Source organism: Saimiri boliviensis, chromosome 1, assembly GCF_048565385.1.
Source record: "Saimiri boliviensis isolate mSaiBol1 chromosome 1, mSaiBol1.pri, whole genome shotgun sequence".
NCBI lineage: Eukaryota > Metazoa > Chordata > Mammalia > Primates > Cebidae > Saimiri > Saimiri boliviensis.
In genome coordinates, this window is record NC_133449.1 from 36,005,287 (window position 1) to 36,031,560 (window position 26,274).

At 39.6% G+C, this 26,274-nt stretch overlaps 1 protein-coding gene across 3 annotated transcripts in view; it reads left to right on the forward strand.

Moving 5' to 3' along the window:
• The window catches only part of CRIM1 (cysteine rich transmembrane BMP regulator 1), a 194,160-nt gene that overhangs the window by 43,251 nt on the left and 124,635 nt on the right, over nucleotides 1-26,274 (forward strand). For all 3 annotated transcript variants that reach the window (XM_039477760.2, XM_039477770.2, XM_039477775.2), the window contains exon 2: nucleotides 905-1,078. In XM_039477760.2, the coding sequence (XP_039333694.1) occupies nucleotides 905-1,078 (174 nt within the window). The remainder of the gene's footprint in view (nucleotides 1-904; nucleotides 1,079-26,274) is intronic.

Below are 26,274 nucleotides of genomic sequence, written 5' to 3' on the forward strand. Positions count from 1 at the left end.
CAGCCCTTAGGTTTGTTGTTGTTTCTGGCTTTGGGTTGGCAGTGATGGACACTACCCAGTCTATCCCCAAATGCATTAGAGGGGATTCCCTTCATTGTCATTCTTTTGGTGGTGTCTGATTTTTGATGTTGATTATTAGCTGCCTTAATGTACTAAGTTGAAGAGCTGTTGGTCTGAAGTTGGTCTCTACCAATAGAGTAAAAAAATTAGCTTTTTAGAGAGACAGGGTCTCTCACTCTGTCACCCAGGCTGGAATGTGGTGGTGTGATCATGGCTCCTGCAGCCTCAACCTCCTGCACTCAAGTGATCTTCCCACCTCAACCTCCTGAGTAGCTGGGACCACAGGCATGCACCACCATGCCCAGCTAATTTTTAAAATTTTTTGTAGAGACTGGGTCTCCCTATGTTGCCCAGGCTGGTCATGAACTCCTGGGTTCAAGTGGTCTCCCTGCCTTGGCCTCTGGAAGTGTTGGGATTACAGACATGAGCCACTGTGCGTGGCCAAAAAAGAGCTTTTTAAAAAATAATTTTGCAGATTGACAAATATGACTTGTAATTTTATTGAACGTGAAAACCAGGATTCTTTTTTTGATACTAAGCATTTTAAAGGCATCTCAATTGTTTCTGTAGTAACACATAAGAGAAGTAAGTAGTGGGTTTTTATTTCAAACCTTTGCGCATATAGCTATTAAACACCTATGTGTATGGCTATTATTTTAGTTTTCTCCATTATTACAAAGAAGTTGGGTTTCATTCATTTGTAAAATTTCAACCAGACTGCCTTTCACAAATCGATTTGTCAAAATTGAATGTTAATCTTGACATCCCAGCGCATTTTTGCTCTCAGACAGGCCTTTGAATGAAGCTGCAAACACACATTATCTGGTTGTTAATTGTTTTACAGATGAGAACTGGACTGATGACCAACTGCTTGGTTTTAAACCATGCAATGAAAACCTTATTGCTGGCTGCAATATAATCAATGGGAAATGTGAATGTAACACCATTCGAACCTGCAGCAATCCCTTTGAGTTTCCAAGTCAGGATATGTGCCTTTCAGCTTTAAAGAGAATTGAAGGTAAGCATTAATTTTTGTTGACCCTGTGGTCTTAAGCTTTAGCATTGTGTAACTCTGAATAGTAATATATTTAAGCTTGAAAAGGCAAAGACAAGTTTACAGAGAGTGGTGGTTTTTATAATCCCAACTAAGGTGCATAAGTTTACTGGTGCTGATGTGATGTGTGTGTCTCTGAGATGCTGTGGAATGGCAGCGCTGTGGTGGTGTGAGCGGGGCCCTCTGTGCCAGCCCTCCTAGGCCACCTCTGCATAATGGATAATTTCACAAGTGGTGTGCTTGAGATCAGCATCTGTTGTCACCAGGTCCATTCTGCTTGATTTACTGTAGGATGGTGCTCCATGAGGAGAGTCTGCTAATTAGAAATGCAGCTCATCCGGCATGAAAGAGTTATCTCTTTAGCAGAAATGGGAGAGTTGTGCAGTGATAATTGAAGGCTTAGATTGGTTTTGCTGGAGGGCAGGAATCACATAGGGTGTGGAGGGATCATTAGGTGCTTCACCTCTGGAAAGAAGTCAGAAATTGCCTTCAAGTAACAAGAAAATTACACTGATATGGCCCATGACGTTTGTACATTCATGCATACAGCCAAGAAAAAACTTCAAGAAACTGAAAATGTGACTCATCACCACAGTCATCTCAAGTGGAGTACCCAGAGTTCAGTGCCATGGCTCATAGCCAGAATTAAAAAGGGGTAAACCCTGTGTTTGGGTCTCAGCTCTGCCACTGACCAGTATTAAACTCTCTTATTCCCAGTTTCCTCTTGGGGGAAAAAAAATGCTGAAAGAGACATTTTTATACATATACTTCTTATACCTAAAATGATGTCATTATAAGATGGAATGGTTGGTAATACAATACCAAGGATTTCTAAAGCCCAAAAATCAAGCTTATAAGGGCAGTACAGCAGAACTGAGGTTTTGGAAATGTACTTAGTTTCCAAGTTACAGTAAATGGTAAGGAAGAAGAAATTTGCAGTAGCTTACAAAACAACATTTCTCTTTGTATTTACCAGTTTCACTGATTCATTAGAAGAGAGTAGAGTAGAAAACAATCGAAATAACATTTGGGAATTACAGAGAATCCTAGAGAACATTTAGTCCAGTCCTTGAACTTGAACATTGGGAAGCTGAGCTTCCATGCATTTGATGAGTATCAGGCCTAGTGCTAACCACACCAAGTATTCTTCCTGTCACATCTTGACTTAAAGAATACTGTTGGGTACCTAACTCATTTCTGTTGTCCGGTTGCCCTTTGCTACCCACACCCAGTGCTGGCCACAAAAGAGTGTTTTGCCAACATCAGTATGTAAACATTTAGGGATATAGATGACATAGTCACATGTCTATTGACATAGTTAATAATTTAGCTGCACATACACGTTTAAATCATATAAAGTCATCCAGCAATTTAGAATTATTACTTTTTGCTGTTCTTACATTTCAGGGAACTGTCCTGAATGGTGAGTGCCTCCCCATTGCTGTCACTGTCTCCACTCAGGCCCCCTTTCAGGTCACTTAATGCCCTGCTCCTGAGCATGCCTTCTTCACTGACACCTGAGTTGTTTGAGGTGCAGCAGATTTTGAATCTAAGGATGATGCTGTCACAGGAAGTTTTGTCCCAGAACCCAGTATCTCTTCACATAACATTAGGACAATTGCATTTGTAATTAGTTAGTCATGTACTTATGATCTTTGCAATGTGTAGATTAACTTTATTGATTTCTAAAGAGGCTGTTTTTGACATCCAGCATTTCCAATTTTGAGACCATTCCCACAGGAATAATTACTGTATCTGATTGAATTTCTTTACCTTTTATTTTCCAACATAGTGTGTCAGATGGCTTCCATGTAATCCAAATGTGGAATTCGTTGAGGTCATTTAGGGTTAATATGTCTTCTACAAACAGTTCTTTGTTATTCAAAATAAAGCACCAGGCAGTATGTGAGATCTTGTAAAGAAGTCAGGATTAGGGGATTTCCCTTTTCTGAGAAGCAATTTTGAAAGAAAAAGTCTACTTATATTCGGGTATATATTGTATATGAAAGAATTAGTGATGAAATCATACTTAGAAATATTCATGTTATTAATGGTGACAGAGTTGGAATGTTATAGGACGTCGGGGCTAAGGAAGTGTGATTTGGAATTATATGATAAGGTGTCATGGAGGATAGAGTCTGAACAATTTAGAATTGTGAGGATGGTGGATTTCAGGAGTGAGGACAATATGGACAAAAGAATAGAATGTGGAAGTGGGAATCTGCATGACTTACATGGAATATTACTTGGGAAACTGGTTGGAAAGACCACGGTTTTATGTTGGTGGACAATGGGAAATAAAGATTCGAGGCAGGGTAGGACTAGACTATGAAATGTCTTAAACATGCGTAAGCTGGGTAATAGGAGCAATCAGAAGTTATTGTAGGTTTGTGAACAGACAGAAAGAAGATGGTGAAGTCAGCGTTAGGCAGACTTTGGTTGTGGTGGGATGCAAAATGGATTGGCAGGGGGAGATAACGGCAGTGAAGAGGCTCATTGGAGAGCTTTTCAGCTGTTTAGATGTTACCACAAGAAACTGGACTTAGAGTGGCAGCAGGAAAACAGCAAAGAAGAAATGGATATGTACCATTTTGATGAAAGAACCTACAGTATCTGCTAGCGAGAAAGGGAAGGATGAAAATTACCCAAAAATGATTCTAAGATTTCTAACCTGAAATAGTAGAATGATAGTGCAAGTAATAGAAGTAGGAAGACTTTTGAGAAGTCTTGTGATAAAATGGTACTGAAAATAGGGGTAATTGTTTTAGGGTAATGTAGATCAAGAAGAGCTTAAGAAAATATAGGAGATACTACAGCATGTTTGGATGATGACCAGAATTATCTAGTAAGAAGGAAAAGCCAGTAATATAAGAGAGACGATTGCAGGAGCAAAGTCTTTGAGGAATAAGAAAAACAAAATTGTTTCTCAGGGAAGTATAAATCAAGGTCATCATCTGACATTAGATGGAAGAAGGGGTATGGAAATTTGAAGAGAGGGAGGAAAATGTAAACAGACATCTTGAAAGGAGAGGATGAATAAATTAACAGGGGAAATGTGGTAGGATCACCTACTGGTGCTGACAGCTTACAGGAGGTTAGTGGTTAAGGCTTTGAAGAGAGGCTGGCCAGCAGTTACGTGATTTTTCTCTAGTTTGATGCAGGTGTGCAGTGTAGGTAGAGCGGTACCACGGTGGGATTTTTCCTGATAAGTTTGGTAGAAAGAGAGAGGGAGTCATGGGGGTTGAGGATTATATAAGAGAGCTTTATAGTGATTGACCATGTTATCTACATTGGAAAGGAGACAAAATCAGTGAGTATGTGATGTGGAGAGTAGAGGGAAGGTTCTAGTGGGGTTGAAGAATTATTGGAGGGAGATAGCTAAGGAAGTAAGTAGAAACGAATACCTGAAGACAAAGTTTTTATTGGTTGTAATGAGGGTTAGGAATTACCACGGATGATGTAGTTGATTGAAGAGGGGTGGGAGGTCAGATAGCTGAGTCGGGTTGAAGTGCCTCTGCCAATGATGAAGATGCCAAGGAATAGTAGCAGGGAAGAGACATGGAGCCAGAAGTTCTGCAGGTAAATGCCACACCTCCACATGGCTGGTGCTGTCTAATTGCACACACTTCAAGTGGACAAGGTTTTATTTTTCAAAAGGGGAAAAGGAAGAATGATCTCAAGGTGGAATTGAGAACAAACAGGATACTGATGCCCCTGCCAGGATTTATGAAATGTGGGAGATAAAGCTGTTCCCATTTGAGAAGACGTCAAGGGAGAAAAAGTAGCCAGGTACCAACTAGGTTTCAGTTTAAGCAAGAAGGTAAAGGGAACATCCAGAGGGAAGAATGAGGGCAGAAAGAATTTTGTTGATAAGCTCTAGAAGGCACAGAGTGGGATTTAGGAGGGAGGTTTTTACAGGGCATGGGTGATTTTGCAAAGCCAAGAAGGGTTAAAGGGGTTAAGAGTGCAGTGATGATGCTTGCTCCCAAGTCTCTTACAGGAAGGTGAATAGTCTAGTTAAAGCCTCCTTTTAGGGACTCTACTTTGAGTAGTTTATAGTATTAAGGTGTGCAGTGTTAGGGATAGGGCAAGACGAATAGTATTCTTGGTAGAACATAATGAGAAAACATGGGTCCCCATTTCTGTGTTTTTGGTGGTGATGCTGAAAATGAATGTGAAATATTGCTATAACATTCTTTAAAATGTGTGGAAGTCATTGCAGGGCATTTCAATATTACACACTTACAGAGAATACTGGAGATTTCTGGGCATTGAAAAAGTTCCTGTGTATTACTTATGTTTGTTTAAAAGGAGTTGGTCCTGAATTTTACTCAGTTTTCTTTACTAAAATACATGAACATATCTCACCATAAAATCAGTTTGTCAAAATATAAAGGAAATAGGTAACAGTCAGCCATGGCTTTGTGCAGAATAGTTTGTCCAAGTGATCTGTATTTTCTAAGGAAGAAGTCTGATAAAGGGAGTGACCTACAAAGTTTGTACTTCTGTGCCTTACCTACCTATGTATTGGTGATTTGGTATATGTTGGACTGAGCACCCCAAAAGTGAAATGAGTGCACCATGGGCACTTCAATATGACATAGTAGTAAAAACAGTGCCAGCTTCTACAGCTGCTGCAGGGGTGTTCTAGGGGCCTCTCTGGGCTTAGTGATCATAGGAAAAGTCAATACCAAAGGTTTCCATGATTCAGTGATTAAGTTGGACTTTTTAATTTTGCATATGATTTCGAGTTGGGTACATGGCTTTTAAAAAAATTATTGTAATTCAAAGTGGTCGAATTAATCAGCAGTATGAAACCATGCCACATTTGGTGAAGAATTATAATACACTCTGGAGATCATTGAGTTGTTCATTTCATCCAGCAAATATTTATGAAATCACAGATACGTACGTGGCACTGTTGTAGTTGCTGAGGATACAGCTCTCGTGGAGCTTAATTCCAAAGTGGGACTTTGACTTAAGTCCTGCCACCAGAACTTGTAGCATGGAGACACTTTCAGCTGTAGCAGGAAACCTGCTGCCATCCCCTAAGTACAGGGAAGCTCTGCTTCCATTCAGATTTTTATACATGGGGAGCCTGGGTGTCACACACCAAGGGGTGTCTCCTAAGTCTCTCAAATTTGAGAGAGCTTGATGGTCACACAGACAATAAATACATAAATGAGAAAGTAGCTTATAGTATGATACAAGCTTTTGAAAACAATAACCAAGATGCTGTGATAGAGAATTACTTAGGTCATTGCTTTATTCAGGGATGTCAGAGACATAATCTACAAAGGAAGGGCATTTCAAATTGAAATCTCAGTGCACAAAGGAGTCAGCCTTATGATGACCTGAGGAGAGAGAATTCCATAGGGAAGGAATTTAGAGCAACTGCAGAAGCCCTAAGGAGAGAATAAGCTTGATGTTGAAGGACTAGCAAGAAGAAGCAAAAAGAAACAGCACAACCAGAATGGGGTAAAGGAGGTAAAGGAGAGGGGTAAGGGCCAGACCACCTGAGCCCTTGCAGATGATGAGGTGTTTGGATTTTTCTGATGAGTACATAGGAAAGCTGATAAAGGATTGTGAGCAAAGGTTTGACATGATCTGTCTTTTAAAACATGAATATGGTAGAAAAAGAGACTGGTTGGGGTTGGGAGATGCAAGAGTGGGAACAGAGTTGGCTGGTAAGGGTTCTTTCAGTAGTTCATGTAAGAGATCATGGGGACTCGTACCTGAGAGCTGGAGATAAAGAGAATTGGGTGGATTTGAGATATCATTGGAAATGAAAGTAGCAGGAGTTGTTGATAGGGATGTTGAGGGAAAGAGAAATCAAAAAGTACTCTTAGATGTGGAGTTGAAGCAAATTGTAGTGCCCTTTACTGGGGGAGGGGCAGATTTAGGAAGGACTCAAGAATTTTGTTTTGGACAGATTAAATTTGACATCCACATAGAGCTATTTGTCACAAGCAATTTTTAAATGTAATTCAGTAGCTCATTAAGTAGAATTCATACATACATGCTTTATGGTGTATAATTACAAAGAGATATCCCTGAGAAAAGTCAGATCTCTCTTGTGCGTTTGTATAGAAAACAAAAATATCCCACTTTGCAGTGATTTATCACCAGGCAGAAACTGCTTGAATGGGTGTCTGTGGGATCCATAAAATGTGTTTTCATCATTGCTGCATCACACATCACATGGGTTAGATTGATGTAGAGTATGTGGAACCCAGTCCTGCTTGCACAATGAACATTTTGTAAAAGGAGGAAGACACTTAATGCTTTAGCTAGTCCTCCTTTGTTAGCTGAAAGCATTTTGAGAACATTGAATGGTTTATCATTTTTGGCTGTTTTGAATTATTTTCTCTAAACATATAGAGAAAAAACAGACAAAAATTGGCATGTGATACTATACATTATTGTCTTATATTGAGTGGACAAATAAGAACTGTGCTGCATTCATAAGATGGATAAATCAAGGAAGGTTTTGTGGGGGAACTAGGAATTGTGTCCAACTCTTAAGAAATTTGTTGATTGGCTCAACCGAAGGGAAGGAGAGTTTAAGAGCAGCCTTGGCTAGAAAGGAGAGGATGTACAGGGTTATGGATAGGAGGAAATTAAAGTGACCAAGTCCTTCAGTGGCTGATTGACATGGGGATGAAGAGAAGGAACACTTCCAGATTGGGGTGGTGGGGAAGATTGTCAAGATAAATGCTGAAGAGGAGGTGGTCAGGATAGATTTCGGGAGAATTGTCGGGATATATAGTGGTGTCATTTATTAGAATGTGAAATACAAGGAGAGCAGCTTTGTGAGAGGTGGGATGAGGTAGATACTCCATTTGTTTGGTTATTTTGAGGTATCTATGGAGAATCAAGGGGAGGATGAGAGTTACGGGTCTGGAACTCAGAGATCTGAGCTGGAGATAAGGATTTATGAGTCACCTTCCGAGGGAGATTTCGGTGTCTAATGACTTTTGAGTACATAAATGATGTGAGGAGTACTAGCATTTGTAGGAAGATTAATGTGACAGTAATGTGCATAATGCAGGAAAAAGGAGACTGGCAATGTTAGCACACCAAGAGTGAGATAAAAGGGCTCATACAGTGAGGCTGGTGTAGGAAGCCACTCTTCTGTTAGCATAGTACAAGAAACTCCAAGGACTGCTGTTGTTAGCCAAGTGAAAGTCTAAAACACAGTTGCCAGCACCCATGATATTGAGATGTATAGAATGGAATATATTATTTTAATTAATTGTTAGTAGATTCACTAATTTGTACTCCTTTGTTCAAAAAAAAAAAGCCTTCAGAAGTATTTGAGTATAGTAGAGCTGATCACACCCACACCTGGGATTAGAGCTAGTTCAGAGTAGAAGCACTAAAATGATTAAGTAATTGGATAGGGAGGTCAAGAACTAGGATTATAGTAATAGACTGTTTCGGTCCACAAGGTACTCAGCGTTTTCTACAAATACCTTCTGAGGCTGCCACTTTCATTTTAGAGCTGCTTTAATTGTTGTTTCAATCATGCATTTATTCATGTATTCATTGAAAAAGAATGTATTGTGCACATGCCATGTGCCACTACACCTCAGATTCACCAGTGTGACTTCAGTTTGCTTTTACCTGAAAGACTGTTTTCTGAATGACCTAAATTGCAACACATTTTCGATACGCTGTGGGAGCTTGCTTTGTTGTATTGTTTTTATATTTTGATTTTATATCGTATGGCTGTGTTCTCTGAAATGAAACTAATTTTTACACAAAGACTTCTGTTTTATAGCCTTTTTTCTTTCTGTTTTTAAAAACCTAGATAACAGTTGCCTCAGATCATTAACTTAATTAACCTGTACTCTGAATTTGCTATTTCATTGCTACCTAAAGAAATGTTAATATTATGAGTTTCTTATTCTGTTTTTAGTTTCTTACATTTCACTTATTTCATGTATTTTCTTTTTAACGCAAGTAAAGCCTAAGTGCTAAATTTTATTCTCGATTGTTACCTTGTCCTTGGTCTACGCTGTAGTATAACCTGTGCTGTGTGTGGCCTAATCAAATGTTGTAAATCTGATGTCATCTGTAATGTTTGTCAGTAAACAAATCTTTAGCATTTAGAAAGAAATATTATACTGTATTTTTATTTAGATAACTATTTTTTCTCAAAAGTATTTTGGGATTTTTTTATGTGTGTGAGGGGAAATGCTCACAGAAAACACCCAAGTAAATGTGTTCCAGTGGAGCTGGGAGTATTAGCATTCATGCCTCCTTTGAGACAGTGCAACAGAATTTCCTCTTAACGTTCCTGCCGCTAGAACCTCTTCATGGAGACACTTTGCAGCTGTAGCAAGAAACCTGCTGCTCTTGCAGCAGGAAAGACAGAGGTCCCTAGCTCTGCCCCGGCCCACATTCCTATGCAATGCACATTCCGACGTAACCCACATTCCCATGTGGAGCTGAAGGTCCATGGGGAGCTTGGGCATCATGCACTGAGGGTGTCTCCTAGGTTTGGCAAACTTGAGAGCTTGATGGTCACACAGAGAGCTTGTTTAACTAGGACTAGATGAGGGCTAGGGAAATAAGCTTTCCAGCAAGCCCCAGGAGAACCTGCTACTGCTCATTTTCACCACAGTTGGAGTAGAAAATTTATAGAAAGTTTATGTGAATCCACTTCCCTGCCTAGAGAAATTGATTTTTTTGTGTTGGTATTGGAGAGCATCATATCTTCAAGTAGTCACTGGACCTAATTTTGATTTCCATTACTTTTTTATTGTTTTTTTAAAAAGCATATGTTATACATTGCTTTGGTTTAAATGTGAATACATGGTAATGATTTCATTATGCAATTTAAAATTTTTTCTCAAGTAAATGCTAAATTAAAAATGAAACATTTCATATTATGCGGGACCACATGGTAAGGGACAAAACAAATCCTAAGACTTGAATGCTGGGAAAATCATTTGCTTTTAATACAGTTGATCCTGTACATAAGTTTACCCATTTGGTCTTTGCTAAACTTTACAAATACATCTAAAACCTTATGTCTATGGATTTTTTGGCAATTATATTGATCTCCTATATGGCATTAAATGCCATTATTTCAAAATATTTCCTAATATGGTATTGACTGTTGTGGAAATAATCCAGCATAATCATTAATTTACAGGATCAGATATACTGAAAATTATATGTGTTCTCCAACAGTATAATTGCCGTGTACTCTAAGACTCTGATATAGCAGAGTTAAACTAATAAGACCATCTTTACAAATTATCACCACTGTAGTTACTCCGTTGGAAGGAGGATGGAAATGGGTGGGTTGTGTACATTTTATAGGGAAAAGTGTTTTGGGGAAGCTCTTGGCCTTTCCAAACTGCTCTTAATGTACGAATTGATAGTACAGTATATATACTTAACTACCCACCCCCCCCCAAAAAAAAAGAACAAAAGAAGATAACCTCTCAAACTCTTATTTATTCCGAAACCAAGCATTCTGTATTGCAGGCACTGTGCTTTCTTTGCTTCAGGACTTTCATGTGTACAGATTCCTAATTTTGAAGTTATTCAGCTACTTCATTAAAATTACCCATCATAGATTCTAGTTTTCTTAGGCTAGTTACATCTGAAAGTGATATTATGCTGAATGTGTTGCTGTGGCTCATATAAATTGTTTAAAAAGTTTACTTTAGGGGAATCCGGTTAACACTGTTTATCAAGTTTAGAAACACCAAGCCCTGGCCCCCACAAAGGTTTTTCCTGACATGAGCAAAGGATCTGGAATTCCCTTCCCTTGTCCAAGGGAAAACACATTTAACCTCAGCTTCCGGTTGGATCAAGGACCTCATTATCAGGAAGGTCCCAGCTGATTTTTCCTTTAGCTTCCCAAGTACCATCAAAGGTATTTGTTTATAAGACAGTAAGACTATTATGCAACTTTAAATCTTATCCCACTCCGTTTGTAAAGACAATCACAGATTGACAATATTCTTTGTCTTTTCTTTTTTGGAGCATATATGCATAAGCACGCGCGCGCACACACACACACACACACACACACACATTTGTGTGTATGTATATCTATAAACATAGATATATATAAAGTGACTTTAAAATGTAAATACATGTGTTTCATTTTAAATTCTAGCAATGTCATTGGGAAAGAAAGTATAGAACAAGTTACATATTTTTGTAAGTAGTATTTTTGTAAGTAGTATACTTTTATTTAGGTTGACTGTTAAATCAGTATTTTAAAATGTTACAGGTACAAATTTTAGGGAGAATTGCCCTTAAAAACATGTTTTAAATCATTGTTGTTTTGATGTCTTGGTAATGGTACCAGGAAAATAAAAAGGGTCACCAAAAGGCAGAAACCAGTTTCAAATTATCTGGGAAATAAAAACAGGAAACTCAAGGAACTTGGCCTGAGACCAGTTGGAGAGGAGCAGTTGGTTGAATAATTATACCTGCATTTTAACTGTTGGAAGTCATACAGTGACCTTCTGGTTGTTGTGATTTCTTGTGCCCATCCAAAAAAAAAAGTCATGATTAAATATTTTGTGTCCAGTTACCAACAGGAGTGTGAGTGTAAAGGAGCCTTTCTGTTCCTACGAATTAGGTCACAAAAAGGATTGGTATAAAAAACAAATTTTCCAGTTGACATTTAGAGCGGTATTTTCTATACAGTCATCTGTAAACAGCATAATAATGTTCTATACCATCCATTCATGGATTTCTTCTTCGCCTTTTTCTTTGCTTTAACTCTTAACTCTGAGCTTTCAAGCCATCTCTTCTGTCCAAAGATGTGCCTGGTTCAGGCACCTTTCTGTCGTCTCCCCGTATCTAATCCCAGGTTAGTTAAAGGAGCACCAAGAGTTGTATGTGAGCAGGTTTTGCTACATCTGGGCCTTATTTCAGGATTAAATAGAATGTTCTTACTGTGTGTTTTTAAAGGAGGCTTACTGTTAGTATTACAAGGACAAAAACAACCTGACACTTTGAGCCAGATAAATGATGTTCTTGAGGGCCATGCCTAAAACTCCACCTACCTGAGATGCTTAAAAAATGTTGGGCTAATGACTGACCTTAGCAGGTTGACATGTTCACTACTGGGTAGCCCTGAGCACTCCCGCGCGTGTTTGTGGTTTCTGACTTGGCTGTAGGTGACCTCTCAGTTTTTCCCAGGGCTCGGCATGTGCTCTGTAACACAGAGCTGCTGAGTTGCTACTTTGCCCAGCTGTGTCCGGCTAAGCCCTGGCCCCCACAATGGTTTTTCCTGACATGAGAAAGGATCTGGAATCCCAGCCCGGGAGGCCTTCGGAGCTGCTGGCAGAGGCTGCTGTGAGTGGAGACCCCTCCCCATGGCAGGGCTCTGTTCCCTCTAAGGGAAGCTGAAGCTGTCCCTTCTGTGTCCACAGGGGTTCTCCGCCTCCTGCAGAGCAGAGCTGCAGCCCCAGGCTTGTCTCCATCAGCCAGAGGGTTTGCATAAGCAGGAGCTGTCAGGCAATTAAAACCTCGTTAGTTGGTGTAATTAGTATTCCAAGACCACGATCTGGGATTGTGGACAACTCAACCAAGCTGGACAGTTTATATCCTGCTTATGAAAAAAAAAAAAAAAAAAAAAAAAAGTCTGTGCCAGGGAAGTTCAAGAAAGGGTTTGGAGGCATAACCACTTTGGCATAAATTCATAGGCAGTCAAAAAGTGATCATTCAAATGTTCTTATAATTTTATCACTCTAGGTAAGGAATCTGTTAGACACTGTGTTTTTTCTACTCTCCTGTCTTGCCAGTATTATATATTTACATATCTTGATTAAGAGATCCTTAGAGGAAAAAAAGCTCTTTTAAATAAAAAGGATTTTAATTAAAAAAGAAACAGAAAAAAAAGTCTTTGCTAATGGGAGGAAGCAGAGCTGAATGCATACAGTCATATGTAAAAATATACCTCTAAGCAAAAAGGAAAAAAAGAAACCTTTACTTTCCTCCAGTTCTTGCTGAAGGTTAATAGAGCTAAACTTCCATGAAAATTTGTGGCCTCCCTAGTCTATTCTTCTTTTTCCCACCTCAAAAGCCCAGTGTCATCTTTCTTTCTTTTCCACTAGGAACTATAATCCAGACAAAATTTTCAAATTGTTTACCCTTTTTGATTGGTTGTACCCTAGAGCGTTACCTCCGCCAGCACCCCCACTTTTTAATCCTTTCTAATTGTGAAATTCCTATTGAATTCAATCCAGATGGAAGAAGCAAGTATTTCTACAGTCAATGATACCCCTTCTGACTGAGCCCTGCTCGTTTGGGGAGGATAGTCCTGGGACTGGCCCACTGCACAGGTGCATTTGTGAGGAATATGGAAAGGACTTCATCCTTAGAAGTCTAGTGGGAGAGACTTGATATACAAGCAGTTATAATGAGGGCAAAGCAGCCATACCCAGTCTGAATAGTGTTATGCCCGGTAGACATTCTGGAAGATATTGATACATAAGAATCGAAGCTAATCTTAATCAGTTTAAAAGCTACTTTATGATTTATAGACACATATGTTTACTTCTAGAATTGACACTTCTCTGTGAAATGTATAACTTTCTCAAGAAAAAATACCTGAGTTTTTTTGTAAAGAAATGTTCTGTTAATAAAATTTGACTCATTCCCTAGTTGGTATTGACCTTCACTAAGCATACTGTTCTGGGGCATTTGAATTTGTCTTGAAACCTATGAGACCATTTATTTTAAATGGTATATACACTCTTGAGGTAAGAATAATGGATTCCTATTGGTTGATGATACATGCAAAGGTAGGGATATACTCATAAAGTGTGCCTTCCTACTTTTGATTAGTGGTTTCTCTTGCTAAGTGTTTTCTGCATCAAGAGGAGGTGACAGTATTTAGTGGTGCCTGTAAAGCTGGAAGAGGAAAGCAATTAACACCACATGAATTAATGTCTGTGTGAGTTTTTAAGGAACTAGATAGAAGGTTCCTCTAAGTCAAGGATGTGTTTTTTTGTTTCTGGTTGACAACTTCCTAGTTTTCCTACACTTCATTATTCTTTTGTCTGTCACTGGGATTTTTTTTTTTTTTTAATTTCCCGAAAAGCAAATGAAGTGCTTTTTCCTTATCAGTAGCCTTTCTTTTCCTGTTCCAATAACAAAAGAACAATACAGGAATTTAATAATGTTAAAAAATTGCTGTGTCTCTTTCTTAATGTATCCATTTATTTGTCTGCAGATGAAATCCAAGTTTTACAGACATAGAAGAAAGCTTTTTATAAGTAAAATGAGCTGCTATTGTATCTTGTCCTTGTCAGGGTTTTCTTTTTTTTCCTTTCACCCAGTTTAGGAAGTGAAATTTTTTTTCTCTTTAAAATGTGTTCCTATGCTCTGTTATTAAGAGGAAAAGTCCTAAAAATTAGAAAGATATGTAAAAATGCTGGTTGTCCTCTAATAGAAGGACATTTTAAGGTTTCCTAGAACACATTCTGATCTTGTTTATGTATCTGTATTCTATTAAAAATTGTTATTTACTGTTCCTGCTGCTTTGCCAAAAATAAAGTCCAGTCTGCCTCACAGACCTTTTATAAATATCAGAGGTGTGTTTTTGCAACAGTGTACATGAAAAGACACTTGTTTCAGTGTTTTGATGCAGTTTGAGTTCGTGGCAGAGGTGTGTTAAAGTGGCTTCTGCAAGTGTCCTTGAAACCACATTGAGGAGGGAACTTGGGGTTTGTCCCCTGGTGGTCCTGCCGTGACCTCACAGGACCTTGCTTGCTGACCTTTTTAAGGCATGAAACAAATTCTCTTATTCTCAGTCGTGTCTGATGCAGATCTGGATACTAGTCAGGGTTTTAAACTGCCTAAATAAATATCTTGCATATAACATTTAAGTGACATTTCTCTCTATGGTAGTAAAAAGAAAATATAATACTATTCCTTTATGTGATCTTGGTGCCCTTTGGCATTTTGATTGCTAATTGCAGTAGGAACTTCAGAATGCTTTCTGATTGAGACCTAACTTATTTCTGTTTCATCAGGAATTTTCAAATACGGTTCTGTGGTGTTAACACTTCATTGTGACATGGAACTCCCAAAAATGTTATATATGTATTCTTTCGTGCCTGTCAGCCTGGCTTCATGTCTGCCTAAGTACAGACCTTATTATAATGTTGCCCTTGGGGGTCCTTTTAATAAATCAAGAACTAAACAAACCTCTTTAGTCAGGAGAGTACATTCTATATGGACTTATAATAAATAGTCTGTGTTCATATGCATAGGAAATAACGCATTTTCTGAAAAAAAAAAATTATGTCACTTGTATTTTTTGTACTTTCTGAAGAACATTGTATACAGATATGTCCCATGTGCATGTATGAATTTATATAGCTAGATGTATATAAGCACATATACATTCATGATCATATTATAGGTAATACATGGAAATAAGTGCAGCCATGTGATTATTTTTATCTTGTGTGTGTGTGTGTGTGTGTGTGTGTGTTTGTATGTACAGTTACCTGTGTGCTATTAAATATGACAGTGCTGATAATAGTGTTATATTCTCTAGTTAAGAGTTTCCTGAGAATTTTGGTCTTCCTTACTGTTGCAAATTAGTTATAGACTCTTAACCCGTGAGCATCCATTCCAGCAGTTCATTTTTAAGAATTGATGTAATATTATGCACTTTGTAAAAGAGCATATAGAGGATAAGCTATGACTCTTCAAATAAATATTACTCAGACTCCTTCCACTTTCATTTCCCTTATCATTGTAACAACCACACCCAGCTTTGCAATTATGTTGTCTATCTGCTTCCCACACATGAGTGAAGCTGGACCCTATTGAGTTCAAAGGAAATATGAGAGATAAAGTTGAAAACTGTCTTCCTTTTGTTGACATTTCTAGAGCAACAAGTCAGAAAGCCTGTCTCCCTTTAGGTAGACCAGAGCTGCTACGGGTCATGATTAGATGATACGTCCACTAGCAACTGTGATGACGCCCAACAGAATTATTTAAAACATTCTCAGTAAATAACCGAGAGCTCTCCAGTAAGCAAAAGGTGTTAACTTGCAGTTTCAGTTTTCCACCAATGGTGGGGAATACTGAGAACAAAGGTGTAAAGATAACACAGAATGGAAGTCACCAGATTTCTGCATTTAAGCCATTCTAGCCCAGGACAGCCCAAGTGAAATTGTGTTTTGGGGAAGCCTCCATATTTGGCCATCAAGAGCTCAGCAGTGGAAGTTTTTGGCTGTACTTTACTGCTCTCTTTACTGAAATATTTACCACATCTTATAGTTCTGTCACTGTTCAGTTCAGAGGAATTTTTAACTAAATCACATACTAACGGTGATGCTTCATGCATTTGAACTATTTGTGTATCCCTCAATTATATTAACCTTTCTATCAAGATTTTCTCCATATGACTTTTATCAAAGTTTTTAAGATGTATTTAAAACAAACAAATTTTAAATAGTGGCCCATTTGCTGTGTGTTAAATCTGATATACACAATTTTATACATGTTAAATTTATATATCTTTGATATCCTAAATTTGATATACAAATGGTGGCCCATTTTATATGTGTTTGCTTAACGTAATGTAACATGATTGATTTTGTTATATTGCCCATGAGCTGAGGTACTATTATTTTGTATTACCAGAAAAGGCATTTGAAATCTTTTAAATCTTTTGTGAAGTACCTCCTAAGAAGAGAAGTAAAATGATGATATCTCACATTATTTAATATTATCTGCAGCATCAAAAATAAATGAATATCCCCAGGAAAAAGGTTATAAAATGACAACACCTACACACGTTAAGGGATTGGGAGGTAGTAAATGTGAAATGGGCTTCAGAATGACTTTATTCACTTACATGCATTTTGGAGGGACTCAGGCTGTCAGGAAAATAAAGCAATCTGTATTAATAGAAAGCACTAGAAATATGAATAAATCATGTTTGAAAGTGATACCAGGATTTTCTTTGAATACTGCTGAATAAATTCTGCTTATTAATGTCAGTGAAATGGATGTCACCTGCATGCGTAAAGTGAGAGGGCCACAACAAATACCCACTTACCGCTTTGAAATATATAAGCCCTTGAATGTTCCTTTGACCTTCAGTTAAAGGACATAGTCACATAGCAAAGGAAATGCCTCAAATTCTAGCATCTGGGTTTGTTTCTTTATACTTTTTTGGCACAGTTACAACAGTAGGGCTTTTCTGTCCTTTAATTTTTTTCACGGTAGAGTCAACACAGGCTTTTCACACAAGCAGGAAGGGACGGTTGTAAGGCCAAAAGCAATATGTTTCTTCTCTGTGCTCCACAGCAGAGCCTGGTTGAATGGCTTGTTGTTTCAGAGAGAGCCAGAACCAACAAGCAGACAAACAGAATCCCACACAAATACAAATCGCGTCTAAAATTAGATACCTACACACGTGCATGTCAGTGGATGTGTGCTGAAAATGCAGTCAGTGGTCTCTTATTTTGAGCTCGTTGGCTTAGTCACCATGTTCCAGTTCTTTCATCTGTGCATAGTTTTTGGATTTTCATCTGAATTTTCAGCTGCCTGAAGATGTTTCCTTCTACAGCTGAGAAGAGAACCTAGTTTGTATGCATTTGGATGGGGGTGCTCTGTTTCAGCCCTGTTCGTATTTCAGCCATATTTGTCATTTATCATTAGCAAAAGGTCACTTTGAAACTTTACAGAATGAAACAGCGAGATCTGATTTCCCATTAATTAAACAATATGTATCAAAACAGTAAACCGGAGACATCTTCATGTATTCATGTTTTCCCTGCTTTACATCCAGTAGGTTTCTGTGTGTGAGCTTTTCCTGAGACTTTGAATAATAGCAGCACACCCTAATGCACCTTTTTAAATGGGAATTCAGTTGGGTACTGTACGCCTGTCTCACTGCTGAAGGCCTTCATGCTTTGACATCTCTGCTCTCATCTTACCAGTGATTGTGGGCCATTTGTCTAGTTCTGACATGAAAATATTAGGAAGCAGTACTGTTATATACAAATCCTTATAGGCTTAAAATTAAATGCAGCTCTCAAAAGTAGCCTTAAAATGTTAAATGCCCCACAAAAACATGTTTTCTTTGAAGTTTGTATGTTTATTCTATAAAGTTACATTGGATAGGTTAGTTATCAGCCCTTAGCAAATGCCTACTTAGTTTTCCCTAACCTGCTCATTGATTCATTCATTCAACACATGTTTATTGAGCACTCACTCTGTTCAGACACATTGCTAGATTCAGGGCAGACAAGACAGATAAGATTCTAGTCCCCTCGAGCTTTCAGTCTTAAGGGGCAGAAATAAAATTATGAGATTGCTGTTGACTTACAGGGTACTGAGACTGAGAAAGTAGCTTGAGAAAGTCTCTTCTCTGAAGAGCTGATGTTTTAAGTTGGACTGAAAGGTAAGAAGGAGCTGACTGTGCAAAGAGCTCAGGGAAGAACATTCTAGACAGAGTGAACTTGCCTATGTTCAGTAACCCTGGTGTGGGGAAAAGGGTTTTGTGTCCTGGGGGACTTAAAGGTTTGCTGTGGCTGTAGCGTATTGAGTGAGTGCTGGGGAGAGTGGCAGGAGAGGAAGCTGGAGAGGTAGTGAAGGGCTCAGTTACACAGACAGCATGGCAAGGAGTTTGGATTTTATTCTCAGTATCATGGGAATCCATGAAAGAGTTTGAAGCTACAGATGGAGATGAGAGGATGCCCTTTTTAGGGTCAACCCTGGCTGCTCTGTGGAAAATGGATTGTAGCAGGAAGCTAGAGTGGAATCAGAGCGATTAGTTAGGCCACTGAAGGAGAGTCCAGCCAGGAGACTTAATATGGCTGGACCAGGGTGCTAGCAGAGGAGTTGAGAGAAAGGAGTAGATTCTCTGTGTCATTTGGAAATACAGTTAAAAGGGCTCAGATAGGTTGGATTTGGGGGTGAGGTTGGGGGTGGACTTCACAGTAACCCCAGGCTTCTGGCTTGAGCAGTTGGTGCCATTTCCTGAGATGGGTAAGAGTAGGCAAAAACCGAGGGAAGTCAAAATGACCTGCTGAGGAACTGAGAGTGTACCGGAGGCAGAAGCAGTTCTGAGTCCTTTGCTTCCTGTGGTGATGCTGTTTGGAAAAAGTCATTAAGGTGTTTCACTACCTGGAACACATCAGTAAAATTGTGAAAATTCCACCTTTGTCGCACTTGGTTCCAGATCTTCAGCTTTGTCTTGTGCTATTTAATCCTCTGTCTCTTCTGCAGGCTGTGTTTCTCAGACCTTTAAAGAAGACTTTTGTTTCTTCCTCAGGGATGTCAACAAAATCCGTACCTTAATTTGCTTGTCTTCTCTTTAAAATTGTACATAAATTCTTTCTGTAAGTTTTTCACTACATACATCTACCATTTCAGGCATGATTATTGTCACACTAGAATCCCGGTGGAACCAAGGGTAGATGGGAAAAGTGAAAGATCATGAGTGTTGTACCCCATGCACACTCCAGAACATGTGGAGAAGCCCATACTGTTTAAATCATTATTCCTTCGTCCCCTAACTGAGGGCTCATGTGGTAGGACCTTGTTATACTTACTCTATGTCTGTGTGCTTATCATACCACATTTTATTTTCCTATGTGCCTGCCAATATCCTCTGAAAGCAGAGCCAGTGCCTGGCATCTAGGGGATAGTTAATGAGTGTCTGATGATTTAAAAAAATAATGGATTGGGGCTGGGCGCAGTGGCTCACGCCTGTAATCCCAGCACTTTGGGAGGCCAAGGCAGGCGGATCACTTGAGGTCAGGAGTTCAAGACCAGCCAGGCCAACATGGTAAAACGCTGTCTCTACTAAAAATACAAAAAGTAGCTTGGCTTGGTGGTGTGTGCTGTAATCCCAGCTGCTTGGAGGCTGAGGCAGGAGAATCACTTGAACCTGGGAGGTGGAGGTTACAGTGAGCTGAGATTGTGCTACTGCACTCCAGCCTGGGCAACAGGATGGGATTTTTGTTTCAAAATGATTATAAAAACAATGATGAATTGGAACTGGGGAACTAAATTATAAAAGATAACTTTATCATATGCTAAAAATAATGGGACTTTATTGCCATTGAGGAACCTAAATTATAAAAGACAACTCTCATGATATGCTAAAAGAATGAGAACTTCATTGCCATTGCAAGCTTGGGAGGGGAGGGGTGGCATGTGGAGTTAAGAATAGAGTGACTGGTTCTTTGATTGAAAGCAATCAGTAGAGGTGCTTTAAACAGATTATCAGAAAGTATCCTTAAGTATAAAATGCATTCAGAATTTAGAAAACAAGACATAACTCCTACTTCAACACGACCTTTGTCCTCTGAAAGGAAGAGACATCATAGGTTTAGTATTTTTTGACCTGTCATTTGATTTTAGTTTATGCCTAATTTCATTTAAGCTTACCCTTTTGGCCCTAGTCCCATTTCTTTTCAGTATTATTGCTGCCAGTTTTTCAGATACAGAAGGAAAATCCTATTTGCTGTGTGCAGTTGGAAGAAATCCTGGCACAGATCCTCCAGGAACCAAAGAGAGAAATTATTAGCCATATCCAGACCAGTAGCTGACTGGCTCGGATTCTTCCTCCCATGAGCATTCCTGATTAATGGGAGAATCTGTTCTGTAGTCGAACAGCCTCTTTCCTGAGCCCAGTCTGTCCTGGCTTCAGAGCATGACCAGCTGCGCAGCTGCAGCCATTGCCAGGGCTCTGTTTCTGATTCTACTCCTCAGCATGTCGGAGGTGGTGGACGGGGAAGCAGAGAGGTGGAAAGAGCATCCAGGTCAGTTCAGACGTTTCAGCAGGTAACAGACATGGCACCATCCACCCGGAATCCCGCCACTCACGTTAGATTCTGTGCTCTTCAGAAGTCTGTCATTCTGCATGATGCAGATTTTGCAGTCCTTCCCTTGTTCTTTAGTCTTTTGTCCAGACCACTTAGCTCCTGTGTCTGTAGTGATTAAACGATTTGTAACTTCTTCTGACGTTCTTTTCTTTACCCTTCCCTCTTCCCCTACTGTCTCTTCCACCATACCTCTTCTATTTTCTGTTTGCCTTTCTTTCCTCTCAGCTGTTGCATTTTCCCCTTTACACTGAAATAGCTTTGTTTATTGGCCTTTTTTCCAGCAATATTAACATACTTCCATTTTTTACTAACCTGTTTACCAATTTAACAAAGCTAAGGTGGCTTATGGCAGCATTTGGGGCCTGAACTATAAAATACTCGCTTAGCAGATTGTATATATTCAATTTCTATTACCTTTCTCTCTTACCTTTCATCCTTATTCTAGACTCAGTCTGTTTCATTTCAGCAGTCTGTTATCTGGGTGTTTGGAGTTTGGGATCCTTGTAGGGTCTTCAAAGCTAAAGAACTATCTCCACTGCATCTCTCATAATCTTAAAAACAGTAATATGAAGATCCAGAATAAATGGGTGCCAGTTAAACTCTAATCAAAGAAGGTTTAAATGCAGTGAATGTTTGAGGGTGTAGTGATGAAGAGGTATGGCCCTAACTCAAGAGGCTTCCAGTTTTCTTGGGGAGACAGGCATGAACACCATTCACTAGAATAGAAAGTAGAATGAAATAACTACTTTCATAATTTAAATGTACAAGAAAAATGCCGCAGGGGTACTGAGAAAGGAGCTGTATTCTGACTAGGAAAATCAGAAATGGTGGCATTTTCAGTGAACATTGAAGGATGAACAGGATTTCAGTAAATGGAGAAGAAAGGCAGGAGGGCTTCCTAGACCGAGAAGGTGGTGGTGGTAGGTGAAGAATTGTGCGTGCTTATCTGTGCAGCACTGAGTAGCAGGCACCTTGCACCTAAGTGAGCACTAACTATGCTTTCAAGAAGGTTGGGACTGGCCAGGCGCGGTGGCTCACGCCTGCAATCCCAGCACTTTGGGAGACCAAGGCAGGCTGATCATGAGGTCGAGAGATCGAGACCATCCTGGCCAACATGGTGAAACCTCATCTCTCCTAAAAATACAAATATTAGCTGGGTGTGGTGGCATGTGCCTGTAATCCCAGCTACTCGGGAGGCTGAGGCAGGAGAATTGCTTGAACCCAGGAGGCAGAGGTTGCAGTGAACTGAGATCACGCTGCTGCATTCCAGCCTGGCACCTGGTGACAGAGCGAGACTCTGTCTAAAAAAAAAAAAAGAAGGTTGGGACTACGGGAACCAGGTTCAGGTTAGAATTGTAGGCTGAAGGTAAAGTAAGAACTTAAGGAAGTGTGTTTACCTTCTGAATTTTAGAAAGATAGCATGTTTATAGATAGAAGACAAAGAGCCAACAGAGAGAGAGAAATTCAAGGCGCAGTGCAGGAGTGCAAGGTCCAAGTAACAGGACAGACTCTCCTTTGATTCCTGCTCTCTCTTTTCATGTTTGAGCTCTTTTTATTTTTTATTTGTTTTTTTGAGACAGGGCCTTGCTCTGACACACAAGCAGAAGTGGAGTGGTGCGATTATGGTTCACTGGAGGTTCACTGCAGCCTCCACCTCCCCGGGCTCAGCTTCCCAAGTAGCTGGGCCTACAAGTGCACTCCACCATACCTGGCTGATTTTTGTATTTTTGTAAAGATGGCATTTCACTACATTGCCTGGGCTGGTCTCGAACTCCTGGGCTCGAGCAGTCCACCCACCTTGGCCTCCCAAAGTTGCTGGGATTATAGGGATGAGCCACTGTGCCCGGCTTGAAGGCTTTGTTCTGTGCGTGTCCGGGTTCCCTTTTTCTGTGCAATGCAGAGGTGGTATAAGCCACTAAACCAAGGAGTCAGCTTCAGAAACAAGATAAAGCTGCCTTCCCATCTGTAGATTACCACTCTATTGGCGGGGTTTAGATAACTGAGGTATCCAGGTCTTGATGAAAAATTTTGCTTCCACTGGGTTTGTGTCTTGAGGTCTCCATGGATCTGTGACCTTGGACAAGTCATCTAACCTCCAGGGAACTTCCGTGCTTTCTCTGTTAAAATGAGATGGTGATCCCAGAGCTGCATCCTAGGCCACGGTGTCACCACCACTTACAGTTGCTTAAAATCCAAACGGTTGTGTCTCCTCTCCCCCTCCCACGGCCCTCCCCACTTCCCCTTCCTCTCTCCTGCTGTAATCATTAGACTGATGTATCCTGATGCTATCCCTGCAATAAATACAAGTGGATGTTGCTAATTAAATGCTAGCATATTTAAAGAAATTTTCCAGCAATCAGCAGAGTAGCTGAGTGGTTTATAGGCTCCCTGTTCTAGAGGGAGGTGTCCTAAGATTTAAAACTAAGGTTCTAGTCATAAAAAAGGCTTTTTATTGTTAGGACAGCATGGTAATTGTGTTGAGAGAGGACTTACTCTCTGCAAAATTAAAAGATGCGTATACTTTTGTAAGTTTCAGTAGTAGCTTTGTCCTTTTGATTTACCTCTTTGGACAGTTGTGATTGACATCGGATTGAACACATGGTTCAGTAAAAAATACAGTCCTTGAAGTATTTATGTTAATATTATAATCTGCTATTTGCATCATTAACAAGCACATTTTATTACCACTTGAAATAGACTCATCGACATCCCAGAATAGAAAGTTTTGATATTAGCAGCTTGTTAAGGCTGCCCAGGCCATTCACATTCCATGTTCTTGATAATGTACCACGTTCTTGGTACACAGACCTTACAACGGTGAAGAGACTGAATGCACTGATTTTAAGAAGGTGGTCTTGTACCAGGGGGACTAGCTCTGTTAGTATTACTTATTTTATTTCCAAAGCTTATGTTAGAATCTGAGCATAAACCTTCATTTTGTTTTTCCTGGAGCCAATTCGTATCTCAAAATGAGAAGTGCATGAGTAAATAAATGTGAAAGGGGCTTTTGGGAGAAGTTCTGACGTAGGTGATCTGCGCAGCACATCCGAAATACCTGGGATGTGGTTACATACAGTGGTCGTCTATTCAGTGGTCAGATTCAGAAGTGATGGTAGTTCATAAATAAATCTAATTTGTAGCAATACATGGCTTTAAAGCCCTGTGACATGATTGTTTTCTTTGTTGATTTTGTGACTTTAAAATCGCGTTCAGTTCTCTGTTCATTTTAAATGTTTTGTCACTTGACTTCTGTTTCCTCGTATTGTTTTCTGTTTTTGTGTTTGAGCCCTTAACTCACGTGTATTTATTTCCCGCTCCTAACTTCCTGCTCCCTTTCTTCTTCTCATGTCTTCTCTTCTGATAGCCATGTCTTCTGTGGTTAGTGTTCTGTTGCCCACCAGCAAACTATATTAGTTTGGTTCATTTGTTTAAAAACAAATCTCCTATTTTTGAGAATGAGAATGTGATGTTAACATTTAGAGCATGATTATCATATATCACATGTCCCCAGGAATTTGTTATGGCTTATGTTATTTAATACACACAAGAACCCCATGAGGTAAGTTAAAGGGGGGAAGTAACTTGCCCAAGATTTCATAGCCAGGAGAGGTAGATCTCATGTTGGAACCCAGATGGCCTCATGTACATAACCAATCCTGTGACTTTATTGTCTCCAGTGTTCAGTCCATCAAGATTTAATGATCACCACTGATGTTGTAGGCACAATGCAGACACAAGGACACTAGACCCCTTTCTTTTGCCATACTTATGGGGGTCTTAAGTGCTGTTTGAGAGGTTCTTCAATAGCTCCTGTGCATGCCAGTGCCTGACTCTTTTTCAAAAGTTCAGAAGGGGGGCTGGGCGCGGTGGCTCAAGCCTATAATCCCAGCACTTTGGGAGGCCGAGGCGGGTGGATCACAAGGTCAAGAGATCCAGACCATCCTGGTCAACATGGTGAAACCCCGTCTCTACTAAAAATACAAAAAAAAATTAGCTGGGCATGGTAGTGAGTGCCTGTAATCCCAGCTACCTGGGAGGCTGAGGCAGGAGAATTGAACCCAGGAGGCGGAGGTTGCGGTGAGCCAAGATCACACCATTGCACTCCAGCCTGGGTAACGAGCAAAACTCCGTCTCAAAAAAAAAAAAAAAAAAGTTCAGGAGGTCTTCAAACCTCAGGAGCTGAGGTTTGCAGAATAATTAAGAGTTTGCCCGCTAGGGAAGCAAAGAAAGGCACAGGGACAGTTGACGCGGCGACAGCTCTCATGTGACTGGAGCGTAGGTCCTGCCATAGCAGAACAGAAGGACGGGAATACGTCATGGGGTTGGTTGAGTCCCCGTGGCCAAGGGCTTTGAGTGCCATAGCACAGAATTTGAACTTCATTTTTCAGTCATTTAGGAAGCTAGTGCAACCTTCTTGAGTCTCTCCTGCGTGTTTTCCCTCATTCCACAGAGGCCACTGGAGATCTGGAAACCCCACGGTGTTTAACATAGGCAGCTGAGACCTCCACGTGATCAGCTTAGAGGAAATTTTATTGCAGTAGCATTGTAAAAACTAGTGTTCTCATACAGTCTTCTTATCCTTGGTCCTATATGACTACTATTAAATCCAAAACCATAAGCAGAAATTTAATGTGAGAGCTTATATTCTTAACTTGTAACATGAATACAGAGATACTTTCCAAAGGAGTTTTTAATGTATATTTAAGTGTATGACTTTTATGCAGGTATGGTATATTCTTTTTCATAATTAAATTTCCTTTTGTGGGGAGAAATAGAGAATTTAAGTGATATTATGAAACAAAGGGCTTTTGGATACTGTTGAAAAGCTGTAATCAGTGCTGTTTAAAATGCTTATTTACTCACATTACTGTTGCAATTAAGCTTTATAAAGCAAACATCTTTCTTGATGGGACTTTCTTCAAAAACTATTTTTATTAGTCCTTTTTCTGGTGGTAATAAAATGACTAGATGTGATCCCAGTTTAAACTCATTCTTACTTTTCTGCTTTCAGTACAAAAAATAATTAGAAAACATTAACATTTCAGTGAAATTGCAAATATATTGCCCTAGTTTACTCAGGGAAAGAGAATTACCAGCTGGCAAAAAAGCAGTAGAATAAAACGTAGTCAGGTATAGCTCACATGGAGATTCTTAGGTGGGAACTCTTTGAAACACATTTCAGGCAAATTTTAAAATTCAGAAGATGTCCTCTTTTCACAGCCATTGCCTTGGAGGCCCATTTTCTCATCCTAAGGAGGCTGTCCTTGCATGAAGGCGGGATGCTTTTTGTGTCTCTTTCTCTTTCCCTCCTTCCTT